General features: G+C 34.2%; 3 protein-coding genes and 1 pseudogene across 6 annotated transcripts; 1 reads left to right on the top strand and 3 right to left on the bottom strand.

Annotated features, from left to right (window-relative positions):
* Window positions 1–31: 31 nt before the first annotated feature.
* On the bottom strand, window positions 32–1689 carry LOC136217984 (pentatricopeptide repeat-containing protein At2g17033). The gene is made up of 2 exons (XM_066004705.1): window positions 1297–1689; window positions 32–1144 (listed from the first exon to the last, which is right to left on the bottom strand). The coding sequence occupies exons 1-2, from the start codon at window positions 1636–1638 to the stop codon at window positions 74–76; spliced, it is 1413 nt and encodes a 470-aa protein (XP_065860777.1). The 5' UTR covers window positions 1639–1689; the 3' UTR covers window positions 32–73.
* Window positions 1690–6376: 4687 nt separating this feature from the next.
* On the top strand, window positions 6377–12248 carry LOC136217982 (uncharacterized). 3 transcript variants are annotated; one of them, XR_010683605.1, is made up of 12 exons: window positions 6377–6623; window positions 6716–6793; window positions 6887–6986; window positions 7090–7194; window positions 7266–7477; window positions 7622–7724; window positions 8555–8659; window positions 8764–8934; window positions 10482–10652; window positions 10749–10849; window positions 11175–11313; window positions 12112–12248. XR_010683605.1 is itself a non-coding variant. In XM_066004702.1 (11 exons), the coding sequence occupies exons 1-11, from the start codon at window positions 6402–6404 to the stop codon at window positions 11235–11237; spliced, it is 1431 nt and encodes a 476-aa protein (XP_065860774.1). In that variant the 5' UTR covers window positions 6377–6401; the 3' UTR covers window positions 11238–11644. The 3 variants fall into 3 exon arrangements, 1 of the variants encoding a protein (XP_065860774.1); XR_010683606.1 differs by lacking the exon at window positions 12112–12248 and adding an exon at window positions 11837–12018; XM_066004702.1 differs by lacking the exon at window positions 12112–12248 and having other exon boundaries at window positions 11175–11644.
* LOC136216907 (LEAF RUST 10 DISEASE-RESISTANCE LOCUS RECEPTOR-LIKE PROTEIN KINASE-like 2.1) lies at window positions 12092–24126 on the bottom strand (annotated as a pseudogene).
* On the bottom strand, window positions 14793–17417 carry LOC136217983 (LEAF RUST 10 DISEASE-RESISTANCE LOCUS RECEPTOR-LIKE PROTEIN KINASE-like 2.1). 2 transcript variants are annotated; one of them, XM_066004704.1, is made up of 5 exons: window positions 16510–17417; window positions 15644–15679; window positions 15378–15419; window positions 15166–15279; window positions 14793–15045 (listed from the first exon to the last, which is right to left on the bottom strand). In XM_066004704.1, exons 1-5 carry the CDS (start codon window positions 17279–17281, stop codon window positions 14945–14947), a joined length of 1065 nt encoding a protein of 354 aa, XP_065860776.1. In that variant the 5' UTR covers window positions 17282–17417; the 3' UTR covers window positions 14793–14944. The 2 variants fall into 2 exon arrangements, with proteins under 2 accessions (XP_065860776.1, XP_065860775.1); XM_066004703.1 differs by having other exon boundaries at window positions 15378–15425; window positions 16510–17415.
* Window positions 24127–24728: the final 602 nt, after the last annotated feature.

Raw genomic sequence — 24728 nt, 5'->3', positions numbered from 1 at the left:
TTAAGTAACAGCAGCAAACATTGAGAGTCCATAAGCAAAAAAGTGTAATCTTAGTTTATTGCAAAATCTTGTTTCAAGACAACCATTGTTTAACAACCTTACCTTTAGCAATAAAACAGCCATTGTTCTTCCTATCAATTCTCATGGGACTCCTTGTCTGAACCATTATCTCTTTAACCATACCCTTAACTGGAGATTCCCCTCTAACACTACTATGATTTCCAGATCCACACACCACTGTAATTTCAGCAGGAACCTTTTCATTTCCACTATTCAATCTTTTTCTTATCTCTTCAATCCAAATTAACATTATTACATAAGCTGAACTCAAGTGCATTCCATGTAAATCCAATTTACCCTCTAATTCATCCCACTTCATTGCCTCCTTCAAAACACAAGATCCAACCAATTCTTCAACCAGCTTAACCTCCTCTTCATTCAAAATCTTTATCAACTCTTGAATTGAAACCGGATAAAGGCGACTCGAATTTGAATTTATCACCAATGACATGATTGTTGGACATGCATTCAACACTGAATTGCAAGTCCTTAATGAGAATGGAATCCCCAAATCTTTCATCTTTTGAACCCACAATACCATTTCAGGAAGTGCATTTTGAGCCCCATAAGATGCAACAATCATATTTGAACAAACTGTATCAATTTCAAACCCTTCTTTTTCCATTTTGTCAATACTCCTATGCATCTCTTCAAACAATCCTAATCTTCCATATGAATAAACAACACACCTAAACTCAAACATCGATGGTTTCACTCCTTTCTCCATCATCTCTTCAATCAAATCTTCTGCTTCCCTTGGCCTACCCATTTCACACAATCCACTAACCATGGATTTATACCCCTGCCTTTTAACATAAACTGAATTAGAACCATACACCAGCTCCCTCAAAAACGCAAAAGAATCATCGAAACCTCGAATTGAATTGTGTTTGGAGTGAGACTCGACCAAATTGCAATAAAAGAGAAGGAGATCTCGTTCTTTGAGCTGTAATTTTGAAATGGAATCGGAGATTAGAGTTGTAGACTCACTGTATTGGCCTTGTTTATTGAGAAAAGCCGCAACATTTGCAACTAGCTTTGGATTCCAATCGAACCACCGCGCTTCTGTAATCTTCAAATATAGCTGCAAAACATGACCACAAGTGTTAGAGCTTGCTCTTAGCCCTTGTTTGGAAGGGGGTTAACGGAAGTAAATTGGAGTAATAGAAGGTTAAATATCAACCAGATAGATAGATAGATAGATAGAGAGAGAGAGAGAGAGAGAGATAAACCTACGGGGAAAGCAAGGGAGGAGAGATTAGATTGAGAGAGAGGCGGGGAGAGGAGTTGAGAGAGGGCATCGAGAGCAATCGATTTAGGAGATGCGGCCACGAATTTTTTTATCACACGGTTGGCGGCGGAAATGTCCCCTTCCGCCGTTGCAGTAGCAAGAGAAGATAAGAAGCGTTGCCCCTGTTTGCTTAACGCTTCGCATTTCTTTGATAGCTTCTTCGATGGTCTGACTGGCTGTGAGAATAAAGCTATTAGCTGTTGGCAGTGACCATGGTGGCGCCACTCTTGGTTCCCTGGAAGTATCAAGGGGCCTATCCTCGCCGGACTTCGGACGTAACTATGCATAATTTAGAAAGGGGGTGTGGAATCTGTCATCTCTAAAATGCACATGATATCTGAATTTAAGAACAGTTATATTTGCACAATTTTAATCAATTTTTATTTCAAAAAAAAAAAAAAAATTTTTAATCAATTTTAGAGGAATTTTTGCACATTATTTTTTTTTTAATAGTAAAGCTAATATTTTATTAAGTAGTAAAATTGCAAGTACAATACGAGATTAGTAAGGAATAAAACCTCACATACATATAGACAAAACCTAATAAATAGTCCACTAGGGCAAGAAAATGACTACTAAAAACAGAAAAGACCATTAAAGGTACAACAAACATAAACAACAGTTGAAATATATATTGATCGTAACTCCAAATTTGCCGCAAAGCAACTGTAGACCAATCTTCAATATTTGAACCATTCTGAACCTTCGGATCTAAGTCTTTTCTTTTGCAACCTCGTAGATCCAGTGATCTACGGATAAGATCTACCGTTTCCGTCATTGCTACAACAGAAAAGGTTACAAAAACAAAGATTGTAGCCAACAGACACAGTTCGAACAGATCTGGAGATCCGATAAAATATATAAGATCCAACTGAAAACCGAAGCGAATAAAAACAACTACACAAAAGAAAACCAGAAAAACAAGAAAGGTGGGCTTCTTCCTCCTCAACTAGACAGCAGGAAGGAGTAAACGAGGAGGTTCGGCTTGGCAGCTTGGGTTAGGGAAGAAGAAGAAAAAGAAAAAGAAAGAAAGTGAGGGGGAGGCGGCGGTGAAGACCAGTAGAAGAGGAGGTCTGGTATTTTAGAGAGAAGGCTCTAGGTTTCTCTACATTACATTGAATTTTTGCACATTATTAAAAAAAAGGGTTAAAGTGCAAAAATACCCTTAATGTTTTGGGTCAAGAGTAATTTTACCCCTAACGTCTAAAATGGTGCAATTTTGCCCTTAACGTTGGAAGTCAAGAGCAATTTTGCCCATAACGTTAATAAATTGGGTCAATTTCAGACACTATTATAAAACACAGATATTTTTGTCCCTTATTCAGCACCAATTGCATAACAATTCGTTTTGAAAAAAGGATTTCATGTTTTTTTATAATTTAATAATAGAATTTGAGATTAATATTTATAAATTTGATGAATTTTTTGAATTTATTTTGTCTAGTTCGTACAAAAAGACAGTATTTTTTTTATTTTTTTTTTCACATCCCAACGTATGTTTATGATTTGTTACTGATAAATGACACACGTATGAAGTGTAGATGACAAGATTCATGACCGAGAAGACAGTTTGATGAATTATTTCTCAAATTGACCAAATTTATTAACATTAGGGGTAAAATTGCTCTTGACTTCCAACGTTAGGGGTAAAATTGCACCATTTTAGACGTTAGGGGTAAAATTGCTCCTGGCTCAAAACGTTAGGGGTATTTTTGCACCTTAACCTTAAAAAAAAACAAAACAAATTAGAAAAATATTTGAAGTTTGTTGATTTAAATGTGTAACGGTATAAATATTGTTTGTAAAATTTCAAGTATATTATTTCGATTATTTCAAGGGTCAAATACATGAATATCATAATTAAGTACAAAATTATAATTAATTCATGTCATCAAATTCAATTCTTAATATGTCATTATTTTCTATATATTATGATTTTATATTCTAATTTAAAATTTCTAGACCCCAATTCATAAATTATAAACCCTATAAAATATATTCTAGACTTTTAATTTATAAATTCTAATCCTTAAAATATATTAAAAGTACTGATTTTATTAATTTGATACAATCCAAAATTATGATTTGACATAGTTGTAAATAGTTTTTAAAATATGAATTTCTGTGTAATTTTCTCTATTGACACGGAAAGGAAGAACGAAATCCGAGAAACGGAAGGTAAAAATTTATGTCTTTTAATTTCATAGAGAAAAAAATAAAAGAATATATATAGAATGAAAAATTATATTTTCATTTGACTATTTACCTATTCATAATTAGAGATGGTTCTAGAGAGGCGAATGCAGCCTTCTGTTTAGAGAGGCATCCTATCTAAATATTTTATATATAAAATAAAAATTTATTTACTATTATTTGTTATGAATATAAAAAATTTATTTTAATTATAATACAATATTAAAATTTCAATTATTAAAAATTATCCTTATAAATAATTAATTTTTTGTATCTGTATTTAATATTAATTATATATAGAAAATAAGAATATAATCTTCTAAGTAAAATTAAAATCGGCAGCAATAATACACATTATCTTTTTTTAATCACCGTCCTTTAACAACAATAACACAACATGAGACTCCAAAATTCATTTCACAACTTCTCTCTTAACAATAATATCGATAAGTTACAAATTTAGCCATATAGTTATGATGAGCGAATTTAATCTCTATGTACAAAACAATACGATTTTAAACTTAACATTTACCAGACGATATAATTTCAAACCTCATTAATGGAAGATGCGTTTTTTCAGTAAGAGAAGATGTAAAATTTTAGCCTTATCGAGTGGTCAGTATGCTTGAGATTGGAGGATAGCCATATATGAAATTGCATATGCAAAAAACTTATCTTCATTTATGCGGCTTGAAATTGCAGTATTTTGTACGTAAGCTAAATCTACTTTTTGTCCATAATCATAGGGATAAATTTATACCTTATCTAATAGTGATAATATAGCGATTAGTTGTTTTGTTCTTTGTAAATTGTCCAAAAAATTTGATCTTTATTTTGTTCTTCTTAAGGTTGTAAGACCCGGACAGGCCTGGTCGGTTCAACCTGGTTGAAAGGGACCCAGTAGACAAACCAGTCTGGAGATACTAAAAAATTATGAAACCTGCTTAAAACCCATTGAACCGGTTGATGAATCGTTAAAACCGGAAAACCGGTCATAGGTTAGTGGGTTTCACGGCGGTCAAAATTGTGTTTTTTTAAGAAAATCTAAAATCAAGTTTAATTTATACTATTAATTATAAATAAGTCATTAAATAATTACTAGATAAGTTTGATGGAAATTTAAGAATTTATGCACTGTGATATCAGAATATCCTTTAATTATGGACAACAAACTTCTGATCACCTGAGAAGGAAGGAAACCGTCAAACAGGGGGCCGGAGACCGGCAAACCCTCTCTGATGCCTAAATTAGTATATAGAATATGTAATCTAGGAAGGATTTAGGAATGTAGTAATTAAGAGAATTGTATACATGCCTTCTATATTTCCATGCTATTTATAGATATTAGAGTTTGTATCTTCGTATACGTGTCAACTTTCTATTGGTTTGAAACCTATCTTTCCGCAATATAGTCAGTTGAGCGTGATGTTTGGAGTCCGAAGCTTCCTCCCCATGCTTAATTCCAGAAAGATCATTTGTAGCTTATTAGACTAACAAAATGTATAAAATAATGAGACTGAGATTGTATGTCTAGGCCCATTCTATTATTTTGTGCCATATCACACTCCAATAATTCAATAAATTTATTACTTTAGTTCTTAGTTATTCTTTTACATTTTCTATATCGATATAGTGATACTACAACTCTCTAGTTTCTAAATTCTAATTATATGTTTACAATTTCTACTTTAGATTTTATTTTCTATTTCATACATCCTATTTGCAATCTACCAAATTGTATTTTAAGATTAGTTTTGTAGTGTTTATTTATAAATTATTCTCTTTATGTCTTGATGGATTTCAAGTTGCATATCAAATCCGAATAAAATATACTAATCAATGAAGCATTTGAAAAGAAAATTTTAATTTCTAGATATTAAAGAACATTATGTTATTATTAATATGTATTTTTATTGATATTATTAATAGTTTGATATGTTTAAAGGTTATATTAATTATCACATGATATTTTAAACTCCGGTTCAATCCTGGTTCAACTTCAGTTGAACCTTAAACCTTTATCCATTTAAACCTTAAATCTTTATCCATATGTTTAAAGGTTATCTATGACTTGTCTTTTTTAACAACCATTGTTTCAATCAAGAATTAAATTAAGTAAATTTTATATATATTAAAAATGTAAAATAGTCTTAAAATTTTTGAGGAAATATCAAATTAACACCGTATAAAAAAACAGCATCATTTTAGCCTCTGAATAATATAATTATAATATTAGATAATGAAATTTGAGGTTAAAAGGGTACAATTTCACAAACTTAAAATATCAAATCTCATTATCTAAAGCCATAATTACATCATTTCATAAATATTTGAAAATGATTTTTTTATATATTAAAATTAAATTAACATTTCTCAGAAACTTTAAATCTATTTTGATATTTTATTTTTTATTAAATTTAAATTTATAAAAATTTATAAAAAGTAAGAATATAATAACTATTAAAGCCTCCAAATGCTGCAATCGCACTGTTCATAATAATATAAATAGATTTGATCAAGAATGACATGTTGAAATATCCAACAAAGCTAAATCAACATTCGGTAGTTTTAATATGAAAATACGCCCATAATATTTAAGCTAAATCATGCCACGTATTCATTTCAGTTCAAAATTATTTTTCTAAAATACTACGAAAAAAAAAAAAAATCCTGCACGTGTTTTCGACGGAATAAATACATAGCATGATTATCCAGTTAAACATCTGTAATGGAAATTCATGGCTGCCACGTGGATATGGACCCCACTCTTCATCCATTACTTAACGCAACTTTCCTCTCCGCAGCCCCACCTTTACTATTATTTATCCAAATTTGATAACTAGTTTTCTTTAATGAAATGCTAAAAAATATGGTGCTTCTGCATTCCCATCTTTTTACATCCAGCCCCCCTTCATTTTACCTCAACACCTCCTCCTCCTCCTCCAAGGTTTCGCCGCCGGTTACCGTAAGGATAGCCAAAAACAAGCCTCAGCTCTGTACTGCCGATGAGCTGCATTACGTCCCTGTCTCTTCTTCTGATTGGAAACTCGCTCTCTGGCGTTACCTGCCTTCACCAATGGTATTCCGTACCCGATTCTTCTCTCCCTTACACTCTTGCTTTGTGCTTCTAATTCAATTTTTTCCTTTTTTTTTTCCGATTGCGTAACTCAGAGTCAGCCAAAGAATCATCCATTGTTGTTATTATCTGGTGTCGGGACCAATGCTATTGGATTTGATCTCTCTCCTGAGGTTTTTCTCTTCTCTTCTTGTAATTTGTTTTTTTTTTCGTTCTCTTCTTCAATTGTGTATATATGGATTATATTCCTATTTGTTCGATATCAGTCCTCCTTCGCCCGCTTCATGTCTCGCCATGGATTCGATACGTGGATTCTTGAATTTAGAGGAGCTGGGTTGAGTGCATTGGGGATGGACTCTGATGAAGGTAAGAACATTTTAAATGGTTTTCATGGAATAAATGTGGCTTCCCTTTTATAATTGGGGTTATTTAGCATAACCAATACTCGCATATACTGAGATTTCTTCAGCACAAGACGAAAACATAGGAACAGTCTCTAGATCTAAGAAATCAGTATCCAAGTTGTCGGAAGCACTTCTCCATTTATTTGAAGGACTCTCTGGACTATTTGAAGGTAATCTTTTTAATTCTTATATGATGCTATTAGCTTTGAAATCAATAACTTAAATGTTTTCTTGAAAGCAGGGCAAAACTCCGCCATTTCAATCCAAATTAAGGATTTTGCTCGAACATTTGTGAACATTATTGAAGAAGGTCAACAAGCTGCGAAACCACACTTCTTTGATTTCCCAGAGCGTTTTTCTACTGCATTAGATGACTTCCTCAAACAGCTTGAATTGTTAGTGAAATACGATTGGGATTTCGATCACTACCTGGAAGAGGATTTGCCTGCTGCGGTGAGGTGACAGTTCCTCTGTATTAATGCGTTCATATATGTATTAATTAGCTTGTTCATCTTCATTGTTTCGCTCTTTCAACTTCACAGTAATAGCAATAATCATGTTGAATGACTATTACAATCTTTCGTTGCATCATCTCAGATGGAGTACATAAGGGCACAATCCAATCCAAAAGATGGAAAATTACTTGCAGTTGGGCACTCCATGGGGGGCATGCTGCTGTATGCTATGCTCTCACGATGTGGTAAGATGCCATAGTCTTTTGCATGTTGTGAAGTGGAGTGGTCATTTCTTCTTTCCTGTCTTGTTATTTTAGTTCTTATAAGCATTCCAAGCACAATTTTCTTATACAGGAGCCTATAATGATGGATTAACAATTGTTCTGGGATTGAATTTCAACTATAGCTATCTTAGTTTCAAAGTTCATCTGCCTCCTAGTAATGCAAATCAATAACTGTACTGATTAGGAAACTTGTTCCTGAACTTCTCTCAAGTTGTCAGATCACTGGTCGGTGGAAAACTCCATTGGACCTGTGTATGAAGTTATAATTTTATAGGGTAAGGACACCAAAAAAGTTTAAATTAAGCACCCACAGACATTGGAGGACCCCTATCACTGAATCGTGGATCCGTCACTGGGTAGATGCCTTGGAGTTGTAATACTTTACTGTATTTACCAATTCAATGCCATTTTACTGTGGTAGTCTACTGATAGATATGTAGCATGTGCCTGAAATCATTCTAAACTAGCAATTCTATTTGGCATCTTAAGAAAGGCGCTTGGTTATAAAAAAGGCTTGAGCTTGGCCATATAAATGGCAAGATTGGATCAAGTTTAATATAAATTTGATGTTTTCTAGGTAATGCGATGCATATTGCTGGTATGTTTTGTTAATAGTATTGAAGAATTACTCTGGTCATTTCCAGAGTCAATTGTCTTTGGCAATGTATCTGTAGTTCTTGGTATCAGTTGGGATGTCCTATGTTTGTTTGCAAGTTGTTTTTTATAATCATGCAACTGATATCTCAATAGTTGTTCTTCTTGTTTCCTCAAATTTTGTTTTTCCTTATAAGCCTTTGAAGGAAGGGATTCAAGGTTGACATCAATTGTCACTTTGGCTTCATCACTTGACTTCAGACCTTCAAAATCATCACTGAAGCTGCTCTTACCAGTGGCAAGTGAACTGACATTTAATAATACCAACTTATTACACTTCTAATTAATATTGCTGCAAACAGAAAGAATCAATAGCTGATTTTTAATTGATAATTTCCACAGGCAGAACCTGCAAAGACGCTCAATTTTCCTATTATTCCAGTTGGAGCATTGGTGGCAGCTGCTCGCCCCTATTCATCTAGACCTCCTAATGTCCTACCTTGGCTGAATTCCCAAATTTCTGCTCCAGGCATGATGCATCCACAATTGTTCGAAAAGCTTGTTGCAAAAAACTTTTGTAAGTACAGATTGAAATGCCTTTGTATTAATTAATGGGTAAATAATTTATCAGTATCCACCTTTTCAAGTAACACACTGTTTAGTCCCTCTATTCTGAAAAACACATTATAAGGTCCCTATCTTTTGTTACCGTTAACCCTTTGGCCCTTTTGTCTATTTTTTTAGATTTTTAACCCTTTACTTTGTTTATGCTGAATATAACAGTTAAAAATCTAAAAAAAATAGACAGAAGGACCAAAAGGTTAACAGTGACAAAGGATAGGACCTTATAATGTGTTTTTCAAAATAGGGGGACTAAACAGTGTGTTAGGTAAAAAGGAGAGGACTGATAAATTATTTACCCTTAATTAATTTATGCAACAATTATTTGAGTGTAAATGGTAATATGTTTGTGATTCCTAGCCGAATTTGAACTGAGTCCTCCAATAAGTACGACACCTTTGTAGCAATTTGGAAATCGATTAATCATTTTTAATTTGGTGGGAGACATATTGTATTTCATTTCACAGGTTGCTGCTAGTAAAGAAACTTTATTCTTAAATCTATTTTTGCCTGAAAAGACAGTCTTTACATTGATTCTTGTATTTACTTACCCCATTGGCAAGGTGAGACAATTGTAACTACTATTACAACATCAATTTTTCGTTTGCAACTATTTTCATCGTATATTTCAGCAAATCCCTTTTTATTGATGGATATTAGGGTATATAGTCATTAAGAATTACTATGATGTTTAAATACAGTGAAGAGGTCTTTTGTCTACTCTAAAGTTTGGTGTTTTAGCTATTGTGGAAACTATTGTTAGGAATAATTGAAATTACGATAAACGAAAATTGCCCAAAATAATGCCTTGGAGTTGGATCGCTTCAGTTGGGCCTATCTATTAGTCTCCAGAAAAGCCCAACAAACTAAAATGTCATCGTGACCAGAATACTGCTCTTAGTAGCAGAGAAATGCTACTGGAATCAGTAATGGTTCTATACTCACTTGTTTTAAATTTTCCTCATGCTCCACACTATTCTTTGGATTAGCTCTTATTAGCTGGTGCCAACTTTGTTTATCTTCTCAACTTTTATCATCATGACTGAATTCAGAGAACTGGATGGCAGCATCTTACTGTGGCTCTGTTGCTGAACTGCAGGGGGGGGGGGGGGGGGGGGGGGGGTGGGCAACAAGTACTAGTCGATGAACTAGTTGGTTGGTTTAGTAGAACTTCAATTCGAAATCCGAGGCTCCCCCGCCTGGCACTAATACGTCCGGCATGCTTATGAAGCACTATCCATTGTCTAGTCAGTTCTATTTATTGCATGTTTTAGTTGGAGTAAATAATCATCAACACTATGGCTTCTATGAGTCATGCACTTATTTTGTGAGCTCGAGTAATACCATATGCACTCACATAATCCTGATGATTGATCATATATGAATTGAATTGTTCACATGCATGGATTTTAAGGCTTGGATAAAACATTGCTGTGCTAGGATTTCCACTTGTAATGTTTTTAATTGCTTGCTATTTTCTCATAATCTGATCATAATTTACAGGCACAATACCTGCTAAGCTTCTCTTGCAGCTGAAAACAGTATTTGAAGATGGTGGATTCAGAAGTCGAGATGGAACTTTCTCTTACAAGGAACATCTTGGCAAAAGCAACATTCCCGTGTTGGCAATAGCTGGAGATCACGATCTTATCTGTCCACCAGAAGCTGTATATGGTAGCTCATCGTTACATTTAATTTTCCATTAGATTAATAACTTCTGATGTAATTCTTACCTACTTTCTGCTCATGATGTTGCTGCAAATGGAGCAGAAACTGTAAAGGTCATTCCTAAGCATTTGGTTAATTATAGAGTCTTTGGAGAGCCAAAGGGTCCTCATTATGCTCACTATGATCTGGTGGGAAGTCATATGGTATGAACTACCTTATTAATTTTCTTTTATTCTTTTTTTTGGAGAATTTAGTTAACATAATGAGAAATTATATTAGAGGGCGAGCCTTGGCGCAACGGTAAAACGTTGTTGCCGTGTGACCAGAGGTCACGGGTTCGAGTCTTAGGAGCGGCCTCTTGCCAATTAAATTGGCAAGGGAAGGCTTGCCCCCAATACACCCTTGTGGTGGGACCCCTCCCCGGACCCTCGCTCAGCGGGGACGCGTAATGCGACCGGGCCGCCCTTTAATGAGAAATTATATTCCTTTACATAACTGACTGTCGAGCAACGGTTTACTACTTCACAGGCACAATATCAAGTGCATCCATTCATAATTGACTTCCTCAATCATCATGATGTACATGACTAGTTTGATAGGAGAATCTCCAATGTTAAGCAAAGATATCTTCTCAAATATTGAAATATTGAGGTGAAGCTCAAGACAGGTAAAAGTTTCTTTTGGATATACATATCTGTGTATAATATTTACTGTATATATTGTATACCAAATAGTATAGCAATCACGACAGAAGACAACGTGCTCGTCTGTAGAAGTATATTGTGAAACAAAATATTCTAATCTTGTAATAAGAACTCAACTGATTAAATGAAGATGTATCCATGTTATACTTCAAGCTCATCTGTAGAAGTATATTGTGAAACAATTATACTCTAGTCTTGTAATGAGAACAGAACTGATTAAATGAAGATGTATCCATGTTATACTTCAAAAACGTGACGTTTAGATGATAATAGTTTCAATTTTCCATTCGTTCCTGTTTTTGCACTAGTTGCATATCAATTAGTTCAAAAAAGAAAAGATTTTATGTTTTTTGCAATTTCATGATAGATTTAGATAGAGATCTAATGTCTTTAAACTCGATAAAATTTTTGGATTTTGATTTTTCCCCACATATATACACTTGTCTTTGATCTGTTGCTAATGACTGATAATACGTATACATGCAGTGGGAATAATAGGATTTGTAACTGAGGGGAAGACTTCTTTAATTATGTCTGACCGAACTTTTCAATGTTAGGTCCTCAATTGTTTCATTTATGATTTTAGGGGTAAAATGGTTATTGATTGACAATATTAGGTGTATTTTCCTACCTTATTCCAGATAAATATATGAAGTATTTTCTTTTTCCAGTTTTTGTTTCACAGCATGCACATATATAATAATGTTTAGCTTCATTTAATTGTTGAGCAAAATATTAATGTTTGTGCTACAAAATCAAAGGACCTGAGATCCAACTGTAGATGTGGTAGAAGAATACAATGCAAATGGAGGAGGAGAAGATGAAGAAGAAAGGAAAGGCTTTGGTGGAATAGTGAGGTTTTGAGTGCTTCCTTTTAACATTTCTATCACATAACTCATTGTTGGTCTCTCTGATGGATTTGTCTGAATGCACCATAATCCAACCAATTTCAGTTTCCTTACAATTTCACCCTCTTTATCTTCTTCCCAAATAGTGTCATTTCCATTCTCCAACTCCAGACTCTTATATATCCAACTTGGAAAATACATCTCACTAGAATTACTTCCTCCAACTTGTTCATCTTTCTTTCTCACTCCTACTATTTCTAGAATCATCATTCCATAACTATAAACATCTGACTTCGATGAAACTTGTCCAAAATTTCTGCTGAAAACCTCAGGTGCTATATACCCAATCGTCCCTCTAGCTTCTAACATGGATACTATACTTTCTTTCGTAGCGCATAACTTGGCTAGTCCGAAATCTGATATTTTTGGACTAAGCTTTTCATCAAGAAGAACATTATGAGGCTTTATATCAAAATGCACAATCCTTGTGTTGCATCCTCTATGTAAATACTCAAGTCCTTGTGCTATGCCAATTGCAATTTCTTCAATAATTTCCCATCCTAAATGTTGATCACTGTTGAGTGTAGTTTTATCGCATATGAACTTGTCAAGTGATCCATTGGGCATAAACTCATAAATCAAAGCTCTTTTCTGACCCTCCAAGCAGAAACCTAGAAGAGAAACAATATTAACATGAGAAGTTCTACTAATTGCAGCAACTTCATTTATGAAGTCTTGCCCTAATTCTTCTTTTGACACATTCAACATTTTGACTGCTACAAGGCGACCGTCCAATAGCTTTCCTTTGTAAACGCTTCCATAGCGGCCTTGGCCAAGCTTTTCTTTGAAAGAATTGGTCATTTTTTTCACTTGTGAATAGCTGTACCTTTTTACAGCTAAAGGTCCATGGCTTTCAAGAAATGCTTCAAAATCTTGATTCTTCCTTAAGAAGCATCGTGTTATTTGTCGGATCCTCATGAAAAGACAAATGAAGCCACATGTGAAGAATACCCCAACCAATGTCGTTGCAACTGGAAAACCATCAATAAAACTTAGATACATATTTCTGTAACTTATGTAATCAAGAAAAGTAAGTGATAATATGAACTTACTACCAATAAGAGCTTTCACTTTAACAAAACTGAAAATGTGTTGTTAGCATTAGCGCAATAATAAAATTGAGATTATTGAAATTGTGTATGAGAATGCTTTAGAGCAATTGCACTGCAAGCGCTAGCAAGTCTGTATGTAACAAAATTTGGTAGAGATAAATCCTTGCTTTGAGAAATGAAACTGTAGATGAAAATTCAACAATTATGGAAGTTCCAGCGGGAAATATGGCAGACATCTAGATATTTACTGTAATATATATAAGCAGCCTAACATGGTATAAAGGAAAAAGATGAGACCTAAGTAGTACATAACATGTTATGATAGAATTCAAGATCAGGATGGCTCCAGAATGCACAGGGTTCAAAGGGGTAAATTTCATCAATGGTGTACAACTTTGACCCATCGTACAATCTTCAATTTGTCTCACTAATATATACGAACTTATAGGTGACCTCTCACTTTGGTGTATAGCAGGTAAAAATGACCGGTCAACGCAAAGTTTCAACAGTTTGACCGGTCAAAAAGTCAAAGTTTGACCCACCTAATATAAAATTATTTTTACACCTATTCTTCCCTTTCCCTTTCCTTTTCTCCTTCTAAAATTTGGCAAAAACGCATAAAAACACAAACTTAGAATACCTGAAGCTGAGATGATAGAGGAATGGAGCAAAGAAACTGAGGTGTTAAGAAAGAGATGGTCACGAGATATGAAGAATTAATTAGAAATTTGGAAAAATGAACTCCCAGCTATGATCCAAAACATTCGCATGGTGAATAAAATCTCAAACAAAATAGAGATGAACGAGAATAAAAATGGTTACAAAGAAGACGGTTGCCTTATCGCCGTTTCGATTAGGAGTGGCCTTGCCATTTTCAAGGAGAGAATTTAATTGTGGTGCTATTTACATGGCAGTGCTGCACTTTTGTTTTTCTTACTAGAAACCAATCTGAACCGATCTTCGATTTAATCATCTCCATCCACGACTCTATTAAACTTTTGTATTAGTTTGCCTTTCAATTAATGAACCTGGAAGAGATGTTGGTGTCGGCCCAACTTAGAGTCTGAATTGAATTGAATATAGTAAGTGTTGTAACTGAATTAAATCGTAGTAGGAAGGAAATTATTTACTAAAATTTGCAAAAGAATAAGTGAAATTAAGGTTGACATCTATGAAAATATAAAGAGTGAACCATTCGAAATTAGCAAGATCAAACTCCATTATTAAGAAAAAGAAATAAGGTAGAGAGAGGAGTTAGAGGGAGAAAAGGGAAGGGGAAAGGGGAAAGGGAAAGAGGAAGAAAGGGTATAAAAGTAATTTTATATTAGGTGGGTCAAACTTTGACTTTTTGACCGGTCAAACTGCTGATGTGGAACGTTGACTTCCCGTTGACCGGTCATTTTTATCTGATGTACACCAAAGTGAGAGCTCACTTATAAGTTCATACATATTACTAGACAAATTGAAAGTTGTACGCTAAAGTGTGAAATGGTTCAGAGGTTGTACACTATTAATGAAATTTATCCGGGTTCAAACAGGAAAAAATGTGACAACAACATTAAATTTAAAATTGTCAACATTTAATATTATCTTTAGATGCCTATACATATAGCTGCTAATGTAAATTAGATTTCTCAGAAACAAATGTTGGTTTGAAGGATCATGTTAGGCACATAAGACTTTGGAACTCTTGCAATCAGAGGAGGAGGAGGAGACATATCACGATGTACCTTCACTGTATATGATAAATGTCAGTTAGGAAGGTATGACTAAAAGGTACTCAATTATTGTGTCAAGCACAATGTAAACTACATAGTAACATAAAAGTTATACTGTGCAATAATGAAAAAGGCACCTGGAAAACAAGAATCATGTAGTACGAGAAACGAAACATCCTTCAAAGAGAGCAAAGAAGTGCAATTATATTCATGCCCTTCATCTTCAGTTCTAACCTTAACCTTTGGATACACTTAAAAAGAAACAGAAAATAATATCAAAGCAAGAAAGAAAATCTAAAAACTAAGAAAACTAAAGCAAAACAAAAAAAAACACAGATCAAAAGCTCACCTTTTTGGTGGAGTTTGGAGGTGATGAGGAAGAAAGAAGAAGCTAAACCTTCAAACATGATGTTTTGATGAGAGTGTGAGAGATGAATAGAATTAGAAAAATGAAAAGCTCTAGATCAGAATGAATGAGAAAAATGAAGTTTTCTCTAATCTGAAATAAATATATATATTGGTTTCACAAATAGTGATTTAGGTAATAATGGAAGTGTGGAGCCACACTTAGAAGCATACAGAAATGAAGAAAAATGCCAGAAGAAAGCACCCTACCTATTCCAACTTTCAGCTTTATATTTCGGTCACTGCCTACAATAGATAAATATAAAACAGTGTAGAGTTAGTATTAGCACAATCATAAAATTGAGAATATTGAAATTCTTTATCAAAAGAACAATACAGATTTATGTACAGATATTAAATTAGTACAATGGTGTGCTCTAATTATAATCCAATTAGAAAAACTCAGTGTAACTTATACTGCTAGCAAGCCTGTATCTAGCAAAATTTGACTGAGACAAATCCTTGCTTGCAGAAATGAAATTGTAGATAAAAACTCAACAATTGTGAAAGTTTCACCAGGAAATAGGCAGAACATCTAGATATTTACTGTCATTTAAGTAGCCTTGCATGGTCTAAAGCAAAAAGATAAAGATGAGACCAAAGAAGTACATATAGCTTATGATATAATTCCAGATGAAGATGGCTCCAGAATGGGCAGGGTTCCAACAGGAAAAACTTTGTGACAACAATAGTAAAATTGCCAACTTTTGATAGTATCTTTAGATGCCTAATACATATAGCTGTTAATGTCAATTTTTTGAAAATGTAACAAGGTTATTAGACACACCAGTTCTGATCATTTGGAAGAAAAGATAAGAACTTGGAGAATTTATATCCAACAAAAGTAACAATTCTGCAGCAAGTGCACTCACTCCTCACCCATGCGTTTACCATCTTCAAAACTGACCCTAGAACATAAAATGAACCCAAAGTGATGACAGAAACGATGAATATTTAGTTAACCAGAAGCAAAGTGATTCTAACTTTAATGCATATGCTATGTGTTCTAATCAGAATATGCAAATTGCTCAAATAATAACAAGCATGTTTAAGGTTGAATGATAGAGAGATGATACCCGTTTTCTTTGGGCAGGAATCAGGATAGGGATGGCCTGGGCAAAGACAAGTGAAACCCGGATTAGTTAAATTGGTGCCGCATATCCCGCCTGATTCACTACACTTAACACAATCTTCTTCATACTTGTACGATACATTAAAACCCTGTCTTAAAACTCTTCCCAAATCATCCAAACCAAGAGAAGTTTTTGGAACTGGAATCCACACTTTAATAGTACATTCAGGCATCCATAGCCCATCATATCCATAAAATGCTTCACGTTCTTCACCATCTACGGAGCATACAAATCTCAGTGGACTGTTCTGGAGGCCGGTACAGTTGTAAAATAGAGTTATGTTTGAAAATTTGGTATAGAAGTCTGGGACAAAGCTGAAGGGACTACTAGTTAGAGTTATGTTGGTGAAACCAGTAGTATCATCAGGACAAGGATCATCCAACAAATCCATACGAGCAATTGCCATCTCCTTTTGGGATTGATTTACAGATACAACCAAGAAATCTTTGTTTTCAATAGTTATAGCAGGAAAAGCATCATCCACGCATAGGAGTTTGAAACCTTCAAAACCACATATTTCCGAACGACCATCCCTCCAAAAAGGATAAGATAGATTCTTCAGGTTTCCACAATCAAATGGTTTTACGCACTCACTGTAATACTTATCTTCTTGACAATATGAAGATGGGGCTAATATTAAAAGAATGAAAAGACTAATCATGATGATGGAGTATTTACCAAAACACTGGAACAAATAGGCAACCAATTTTTTCATTTTTCTTCTCTAATAAATAAGAAACAGGAAGTAGTAAAAGATATTAGGCTGAACCTAAGGTATACTATCAGTTCTTCAAAGAATTGAAAGAGAAGAGAAAGCAACTCGAATGCTGCTTCCTAATTTTCTTTTTTTCCAAAATTTGACCATTTGAACTACGAGGAAATATCCTACATAAACCCATTCAGGGGCCAAAGCCAAAGTACCAAAAAAAAAAAGGCTGATGCTAAAGAAATCATTGGGCTTTAGCTCTTAATAGGCGAGGGGTGTTATTCAACTGTAATTAATTAAAATAACAGCCTTATTTCATGAAGTTCGATTTTTCGATCTATACATTTGGGTTTCGGTTTCAGATTTCACATATTTTCAGTTAGTATGATTGGTTTGTTGTTGAACAAAAAATCCCGAATAAACCGAACCGATTAATATTTACAATAATGATTTGTAAGTAATTAGCAACGTTTACTGTATTGGTGAAAAATTGTCTGAAACGTTTTTTAATTTAACAATATAGTCTACAAAGGTTGTTATGTTTTATATATGGTGATTAGTGATATGCTATATTGTAACCAAAGAAAAATAAGATATTATAATTAACATAATATATGGTAATTACTAATTAGTTTTATATATGGTATTCATCAAGTATCATTTTTAAAAATTATATGTTAAAACCAAAGAACTGAAGGAAACTGAAATATTCAATTCGGTTCAGTTCGGTTTATTCTCTTAACTAGGTTCAGCCTATTCGTTAAATCCATCCTTGCAATTCTGAGGATTTGACTGTCGGGATTGATTTCAATGACATGGTACTTGAGATTCATGATAATCATAGTTGCTATTTGTCCCTGACAATCAATCCTCAAGCCTGGTTGCCCACAGTATAGGCTGCCCATTTCCCTAAAATGGGTATCTTATATTTTTTATGTTTCCATAGCTAAAAGATGCACACTTGTAATACCGCTTGTCATCACTATAAACATTGCTAGGTATGTATAATATTGAAATGAAGAGGAGGATGATCAATGAGGAGAAAGGGGAAGAAGATTGGAAAGAAATAGTAAAATGGTCTCGTCCGGACTAAGGATGGGTAAAATGCAATGTGGATGGGGCTTTATTTCAGCAGAATGATAAAAGTGGAGCAGGCTATTCTTAGGAGTTCTGATGGCTCATTCATGGGCTGCCATAGCCGTTTGCTATCGTTCTGTCCTACTGCCAGAACTGTCGAAGCATTGGCGCTAAGATCGGCACTGGAGTGGGTCATTGAGCTACACTGCACCAATGTTACATTAGAATGTGATGCCAAAGAAGTGGTGAATATCATCAATTCATCGGAGGAGGACTGGTCAGAATTTGGAGTCGTTATTCAAGACTGCAAGGTTCTTTTAAATATCAGACTCGAGTATAGGGTAACCTTTTCACCTCGTTTAGTGAATAAGGATGCCAATACTATGGCATGACAGGCTCTCTCACAGGCTAGCGTTTTCTATTCTTTTTCGATCCCTAGTTGGTTGGAGGATCTGATTTGTAATGATTTGATTGATTCAATTAAATTGAAATGATTCTTCTTAAAAAAAATGGATTTGTATTATCCCTGTTAACCCATGAACGCATCTAGAGGGGGGCTTAAGCACCGAGTGGTCACCAGAAAACATTAAAAATTCTATGGAAATTGTATATAAGTTTTAGTTTTTTTTTATATAAAAACACCAAAAATATCTATTTAGTACCAATAAATTACGAGAGAGACGGTGAATTCTAGATCCGTCAGTAGTTAACGTGCTCGTTGCATCAAAACAATTGGAAGAGAAAAAACCAAGTGGAAAGAAGAGAAAGATGTGACTACCACGGACGCAAATTCCAAGTTGTTTCCATGATGATAGATGAGTTGATTGACTGGGTCAACTATTCTAGTTTAAACAAGAACAATTAAGAGAAGAAAATGAGATGATAGACAATAAATAACAAACAGGAAGTACTAAAAGATATTTGACCAAGACTTTCGGTACAAGAAGATGATAAACGTATCCAAATGCTTGAACACAGTTATTCTAAGTATTGATATTAAAAAGTTACATAACCAAAGGCACATATTATTTACAATAAGTCATTTTGTTGGACAACAACCGCTATATCAGCTATATAACGACACATCAAGGTTGTTTATCAGTTCTAGAAACCAACAGATCAGAATAGCAGATGTATAACAATACTTTTTAAACAATGTTGCAATAGATCAAATTTAATTATATGTATTGCAACACATAAAGACAAAACATGTATGTGCCGTTGCAACTGACCATTTATGATGTAGTGTTTTCTTTTTCCAGTTTGTTTTGTACATATATAAGAATATTTAGCTTCATTCAATTGTTAAGGCAGATATTAATGTCTGTGGTACAAAAACAAAGGAACTGAGATCATCAAACTGTAGATGTGGTAAAAGAATATGTTGACAATGGAAATGGTGGAGGAGGAGATGAAGAAGAAAGGAAAGGCTTTGGTGGAATACTGAGGTTTTGAGTGCTTCCTCTTAACATATCTATCACATTACTCATTGTTGGTCTCTCTAATGGATTTGTCTGAATGCACCATAACCCAATCAATTTCAATTTCCTCACAATTTCACCCTCTTTGTCTTCTTCCCGAATAGCTTCATTTCCATTCTCCAACTCAAGACTCTTATATATCCAACTTGGAAAATACATCTCACTAGAATTACTTCCTCCAACTTCTTCATCTTTCTTTCTAACTCCTACTATTTCTAGAATCATCATTCCATAACTATGAACATCTGACTTTGATGAAACTTGCCCAAAATTCCTGCTGAAAACCTCTGGTGCTATATACCCAATTGTCCCTCTAGCTTCTAACATGGATACTATGCTTTCTTTCTTAGTACATAATTTGGCTAGTCCGAAATCTGATATTTTTTGACTAAGCTTTTCATCAAGAAGAACATTATGAGGCTTTATATCAAAATGCACAATCCTTGTGTTGCATCCTCTATGTAAATACTCAAGTCCTTGTGCTATGCCAATTGCAATTTCTTCAATAATTTCCCATCCTAAATGTTGATCGCATATGAACTTGTCAAGTGATCCATTGGGCATAAACTCATAAATCAAAGCTCTTTTCTGACCCTCCAAGCAGAAACCTAGAAGAGAAACAATATTAACATGAGAAGTTCTACTAATTGCAGCAACTTCATTTATGAAGTCTTGTCCAAATTCTTCTTTTGACACATTCAACATTTTGACTGCTACAAGGCGACCGTCCAATAGCTTTCCTTTGTAAAGCTTCCATAGCCGCCTTGGCCAAGCTTTTCTTTGAATGAATTGGTCATTTTTCTCACTTGTGAATAGCGGTACCTTTTTACAGCTAAAGGTCCATGGCTTTCAAGAAATGCTTCAAAATCTTGATTCTTCCTTAAAAAGCATTGGGTTATTTGTCGGTTCCTCATGAAAAGACTAATGAAGAATACCCCAACCAATGCCATTGCAACTGGAAAACGATTAATAAAAAACTTAGATACAAATTTCGGCAACTTATGTAATCAAGAAAAGTAAGTGATAATATGAACTTACTACCAATAAGAAGAGCTTTCACTTTAACAGAACTGAAAATATTTCGGTCACTGCCTACAATAGATAATGTGTTGTTAGCATTACAAGCAAGCCTGTATGTAACAAAATTCGGTAGAGATAAATCAACAATTATGGAAGTTCCAGCGGGAAATATGGCAGACATCTAGATATTTACTGTAATATAAGTAGCCTTACATGGTATAAAGGAAAAAGATGAGACCTAAGTAGTACATGTGAACATTCCTGGCCTACACATATAGCTGCTAATGTAAATTTGTTGAAATGCAGTGAGAGACCGCGTTTCTGTTCCTTTTGCAGATAAAAGAAAAAAGACAACATTCTAGTTGTCACAAGTGATATAGTTGGCAAAATGAGACAATATTCAACACAGTATATATACTAGTAGTCACAGAACTACAAATAATATACATGGCAAAATGAGACAATCTTAAACACAGTTAGAGGGGGAGATAAAAATCTGTCAATAAAAAAGAAATACTTGTTGAGAAAATTAACTATTAATTTAAAACAATTAAAGAATTGTTGTGAAGTTCTAATTATGAAGAACTATTTTTGTAATTTGTATTATTGAGGAATTGGTTTTTATAATTTGTAATAAATGAAAAAAAAAGAAAAAAAAATGAAAGTCAAAATTGGATGCCTCCATTGTTGAAAAAGGAGGCATCCACATTTAATTATTCAACTACTTGATTGAATAATGGGTTCATTACATGGCTATATATAGCCATGTAATATACTTCTCAAATGTATCAAATTGTGGGAAATATAGGAAGAGAAAGGGAGTTAGGGTGGAACCAAAATGTAGTGAGAGGAGGCACAATTGTGCCTTGTGAGTTTTTTTGAGAGTTTATTTAGAGGGTAGTCTAATTATTTTTGGGGAGAGATAAAAATAGTAAAGATAATTATTTCGGGGTATTTTCGGGAAACACCGGAGTGTACTATTTTTGTTTTATCTCATTGTAACTCTAGAAAGTTTCTAGAGAACACCCTCTTGTAAACCTCATAAATTCAATAAAATTGTTTTATCGCTTCCGCTAAATTGTCGCGATCCTAGAAAAATTCCCAACAATACTTTGAATCTTGTGATGCCCTACCAATTCAAGTGTTGCATTTACATTTTGAATTCATGTTTATTACAAAAAACCTGAGATTGACAAGCTGTTGTCTTGAAGAGTTTAATTAAGGAACATATATGTAAAGCAACTCACGGCCTGCAAAAACGATCCTATTTCACACAATAAATCATAAGATTACATTACATTTTATTGCATGGATTGACTGGAGTAACGATGGTCTAAGTTGTCTGTCAAAGTAGCATCATCTCCTAACCTCACACAACCTAGGTAATGTTTTATTGCTTTGAAAACCATTAGAAATTTGAAGGGAATTATAAAACAAAAATTCGTTTTAAAATTTATTAACATCACATTTAAGAAAAAAAAGAGGTACCATTTCACTCAAATATCCAAAATAAATGAGGAACATTACAACTCGAAAGGAAAAAATCTGAATTTGATGAAAGAGTTACCAGCAGAGCAGGAATTGGAGTAAGACTTACCAGTACAAAAACAAACAAATTTATTATTCTCAAACCCACAGCGACCACCACTTCCTTCGCAAGTGCTGCAATTAGGTGCAGTCCAATTTAACAGGATCCCACTCTTCAAAATGTCAGTATAAGTCATTGTCGAAAGATTTCCATCAAAATTATCATCGATATGCAATTGAGCATAAACAAAATAGTCACATGAATCCAAGGCTGAGTTATCAGACGACTCTAATAAATCAGCATGAAACAAAGCAAAAGAATACTGGGAAGAATTGAAATAATCAGGATTGATAGTGAATGGAGTTGGATGAAAGGTCATATTATGCAGAGGAACAAGGCATGTGTCCTCCTCATAAAGTGAAGCACTCGCTATATGGAAGGATTGATTGGGATAAAATATATCTTTGATGACATACTCATCATAGGGGAGAGTAAGAACTGGATAGTCATCATGGTTACAAGTGAGATCGAAATCTGGATAGCCACAATAGGATTGTTGAACATCAGATAAGCGAAAAGGGTAGCTTATATTAGGACCTTTGCCACAGCTTTTTGGTGCACAAGCCGTGAACTTTTCATTCAGTGATACAGATTGGTTCGTTAAAACGGTGAAAAAGAGAAAAGTAAGATAAACAAAAACAGGATTGTATGATATGCACAAGTTTATGAAATCCATTAGAAGAGGAAGAACCAAGTGGAAAGAAGAGAAAGCAAGAAAAATGGAAAGAAGCAAATCAAAGGAAAATTCTATGAAGTTAGGCAGTTTTATATAATTACAAAAGTCTGAAACTTCCTTCTCGTATAAGTTTTGAAAATGAGGAAAAAGACAAAAAGCTATTTTGTTCAAGCCAAGGCAAAGATAAATGTGTTCAACAACCTTACAAGCATTCTTGTGAAAATGATAAATAAATACAGACTTATTTCATCCTCATAAAATTTAAGTTATTCATTTCACATAATGAAAATGATATATAAGCAACACAGTAATCATTATGGAAAAAAAAAAAGAAATGTATTCTGGTGGTACTAAGGAGAAATGTATTGTGCTGTTTCCATGATGATATTGATAGATTAGTCCGTTGACGGGTAAAGAATGCGTAGAATCTAACAGCTCTATCCGTATGCTAACTAAGACTGGTCAACCATCGTTACGTTTCTCTTTTGACACAAGGAAGTACATATCTAGGCATAAAAAAAGCCCTATGATCTAATCATTTGGAAGAAAAGATAAGAACTGGGAGAATTTATATCCAACAAAAGTAACAATTCTGCAAGTGCATTCACTCCTCACCCATGCGTTTACCATCTTCAAAACTGATACTAGAACACAAAATGAGCGGACAGTGATGACAGAAACGATAGTTGTTGTGCTAAGTAAACGCATTCTAATCGCTGGAACTGGAATTGGATGAATATTTAATTAACCAGAAGCAAAGTGATTCTAACTTTAATTAATGTATATGCTATGTGTTCTAATCAGAATATTATGCAAATTGCTCAAATAATAACAAGTGTGTTTAAGGTTGAATGATAGAGAGATGATACCCGGTGGGCAGAAATCAGGATAGGGATGGCCAGGGCAAAGACAAGTGAAGCCCCGATTAGTTAAATTGGTGCCGCATATCCTGCCTGAATCACTACACTTACCACAATCTTCATTATACTTGTATGACACATTAAAACCTTCTCTTAAAACTCTTCCCAAATCATTCAAACCAAGAGAAGTTTTTGGAACTGGAATCCCCACTTTAATAGTACATTCAGGCATCCATATTCCTCCCCATATCCATAAAATGCTTCACGTTCTTCACCATTTACTCGGCATCCAAAACTCTGTGCAATCTGACTCTGGGGTTTGGTACAGTTGTAAAATAGACTTATGTTTGAAAATTTGGAATAGAAGTCTGGGACAAAGGTGAAGGGACTAGTATCTAGAGTTATGTTGGTGAGACTAGTAGTATCAACAGGACATGAATCATCCCACAAATCCATACTAGCAATTGCCATCTCCTTTTGGGATTGATTTACAGATACAACAAAGAAATCTTGGTTTTTAATAGTTATAGCAGGGAATCCATCATCTATGCAACGGAGTTCGAAACCTTCGAAACCACATATTTCTGAACGACGACCATCACTCCAAAAAGGATAAGATAGATTCCTCAGATTTCCACAATTAAAAGGGTTTCGGCACTCACTGTAAAACTCATCTTCTTGAGAATATGAAGATGGGGCAAAGATTAAAAGAATGAAAAGACTAATCATGATGATGGAGTATTTACCACAACAC

This window comes from Euphorbia lathyris, chromosome 2, assembly GCF_963576675.1.
Source record: "Euphorbia lathyris chromosome 2, ddEupLath1.1, whole genome shotgun sequence".
NCBI classification, from domain to species: Eukaryota; Viridiplantae; Streptophyta; class Magnoliopsida; order Malpighiales; family Euphorbiaceae; genus Euphorbia; species Euphorbia lathyris.
The sequence above is the reverse complement of the archived record's forward strand: the minus strand, read 5'-3'. Positions and strand labels throughout refer to the sequence as shown.

Coding starts and splice junctions, on each gene's coding strand:
- LOC136217982 (XM_066004702.1), top strand. CDS start 6,402: ATGCTAAAAAATATGGTGCTTCTGCATTCCCATCTTTTTACATCCAGC. Junction 6,794..6,886: donor GATTTGATCTCTCTCCTGAG/GTTTTTCTCTTC, acceptor GTTCGATATCAG/TCCTCCTTCGCCCGCTTCAT. Junction 8,660..8,763: donor GCTGCTCTTACCAGTGGCAA/GTGAACTGACAT, acceptor TTCCACAGGCAG/AACCTGCAAAGACGCTCAAT.
- LOC136217984 (XM_066004705.1), bottom strand. CDS start 1,638: ATGCATAGTTACGTCCGAAGTCCGGCGAGGATAGGCCCCTTGATACTT. Junction 1,145..1,296: donor TCTCCTCCCTTGCTTTCCCC/GTAGGTTTATCT, acceptor CATGTTTTGCAG/CTATATTTGAAGATTACAGA.
- LOC136217983 (XM_066004703.1), bottom strand. CDS start 17,281: ATGAAAAAATTGGTTGCCTATTTGTTCCAGTGTTTTGGTAAATACTCC. Junction 15,280..15,377: donor CTCCAAACTCCACCAAAAAG/GTGAGCTTTTGA, acceptor TTTCTTTTTAAG/TGTATCCAAAGGTTAAGGTT. Junction 15,046..15,165: donor ACATGATTCTTGTTTTCCAG/GTGCCTTTTTCA, acceptor TATCATATACAG/TGAAGGTACATCGTGATATG.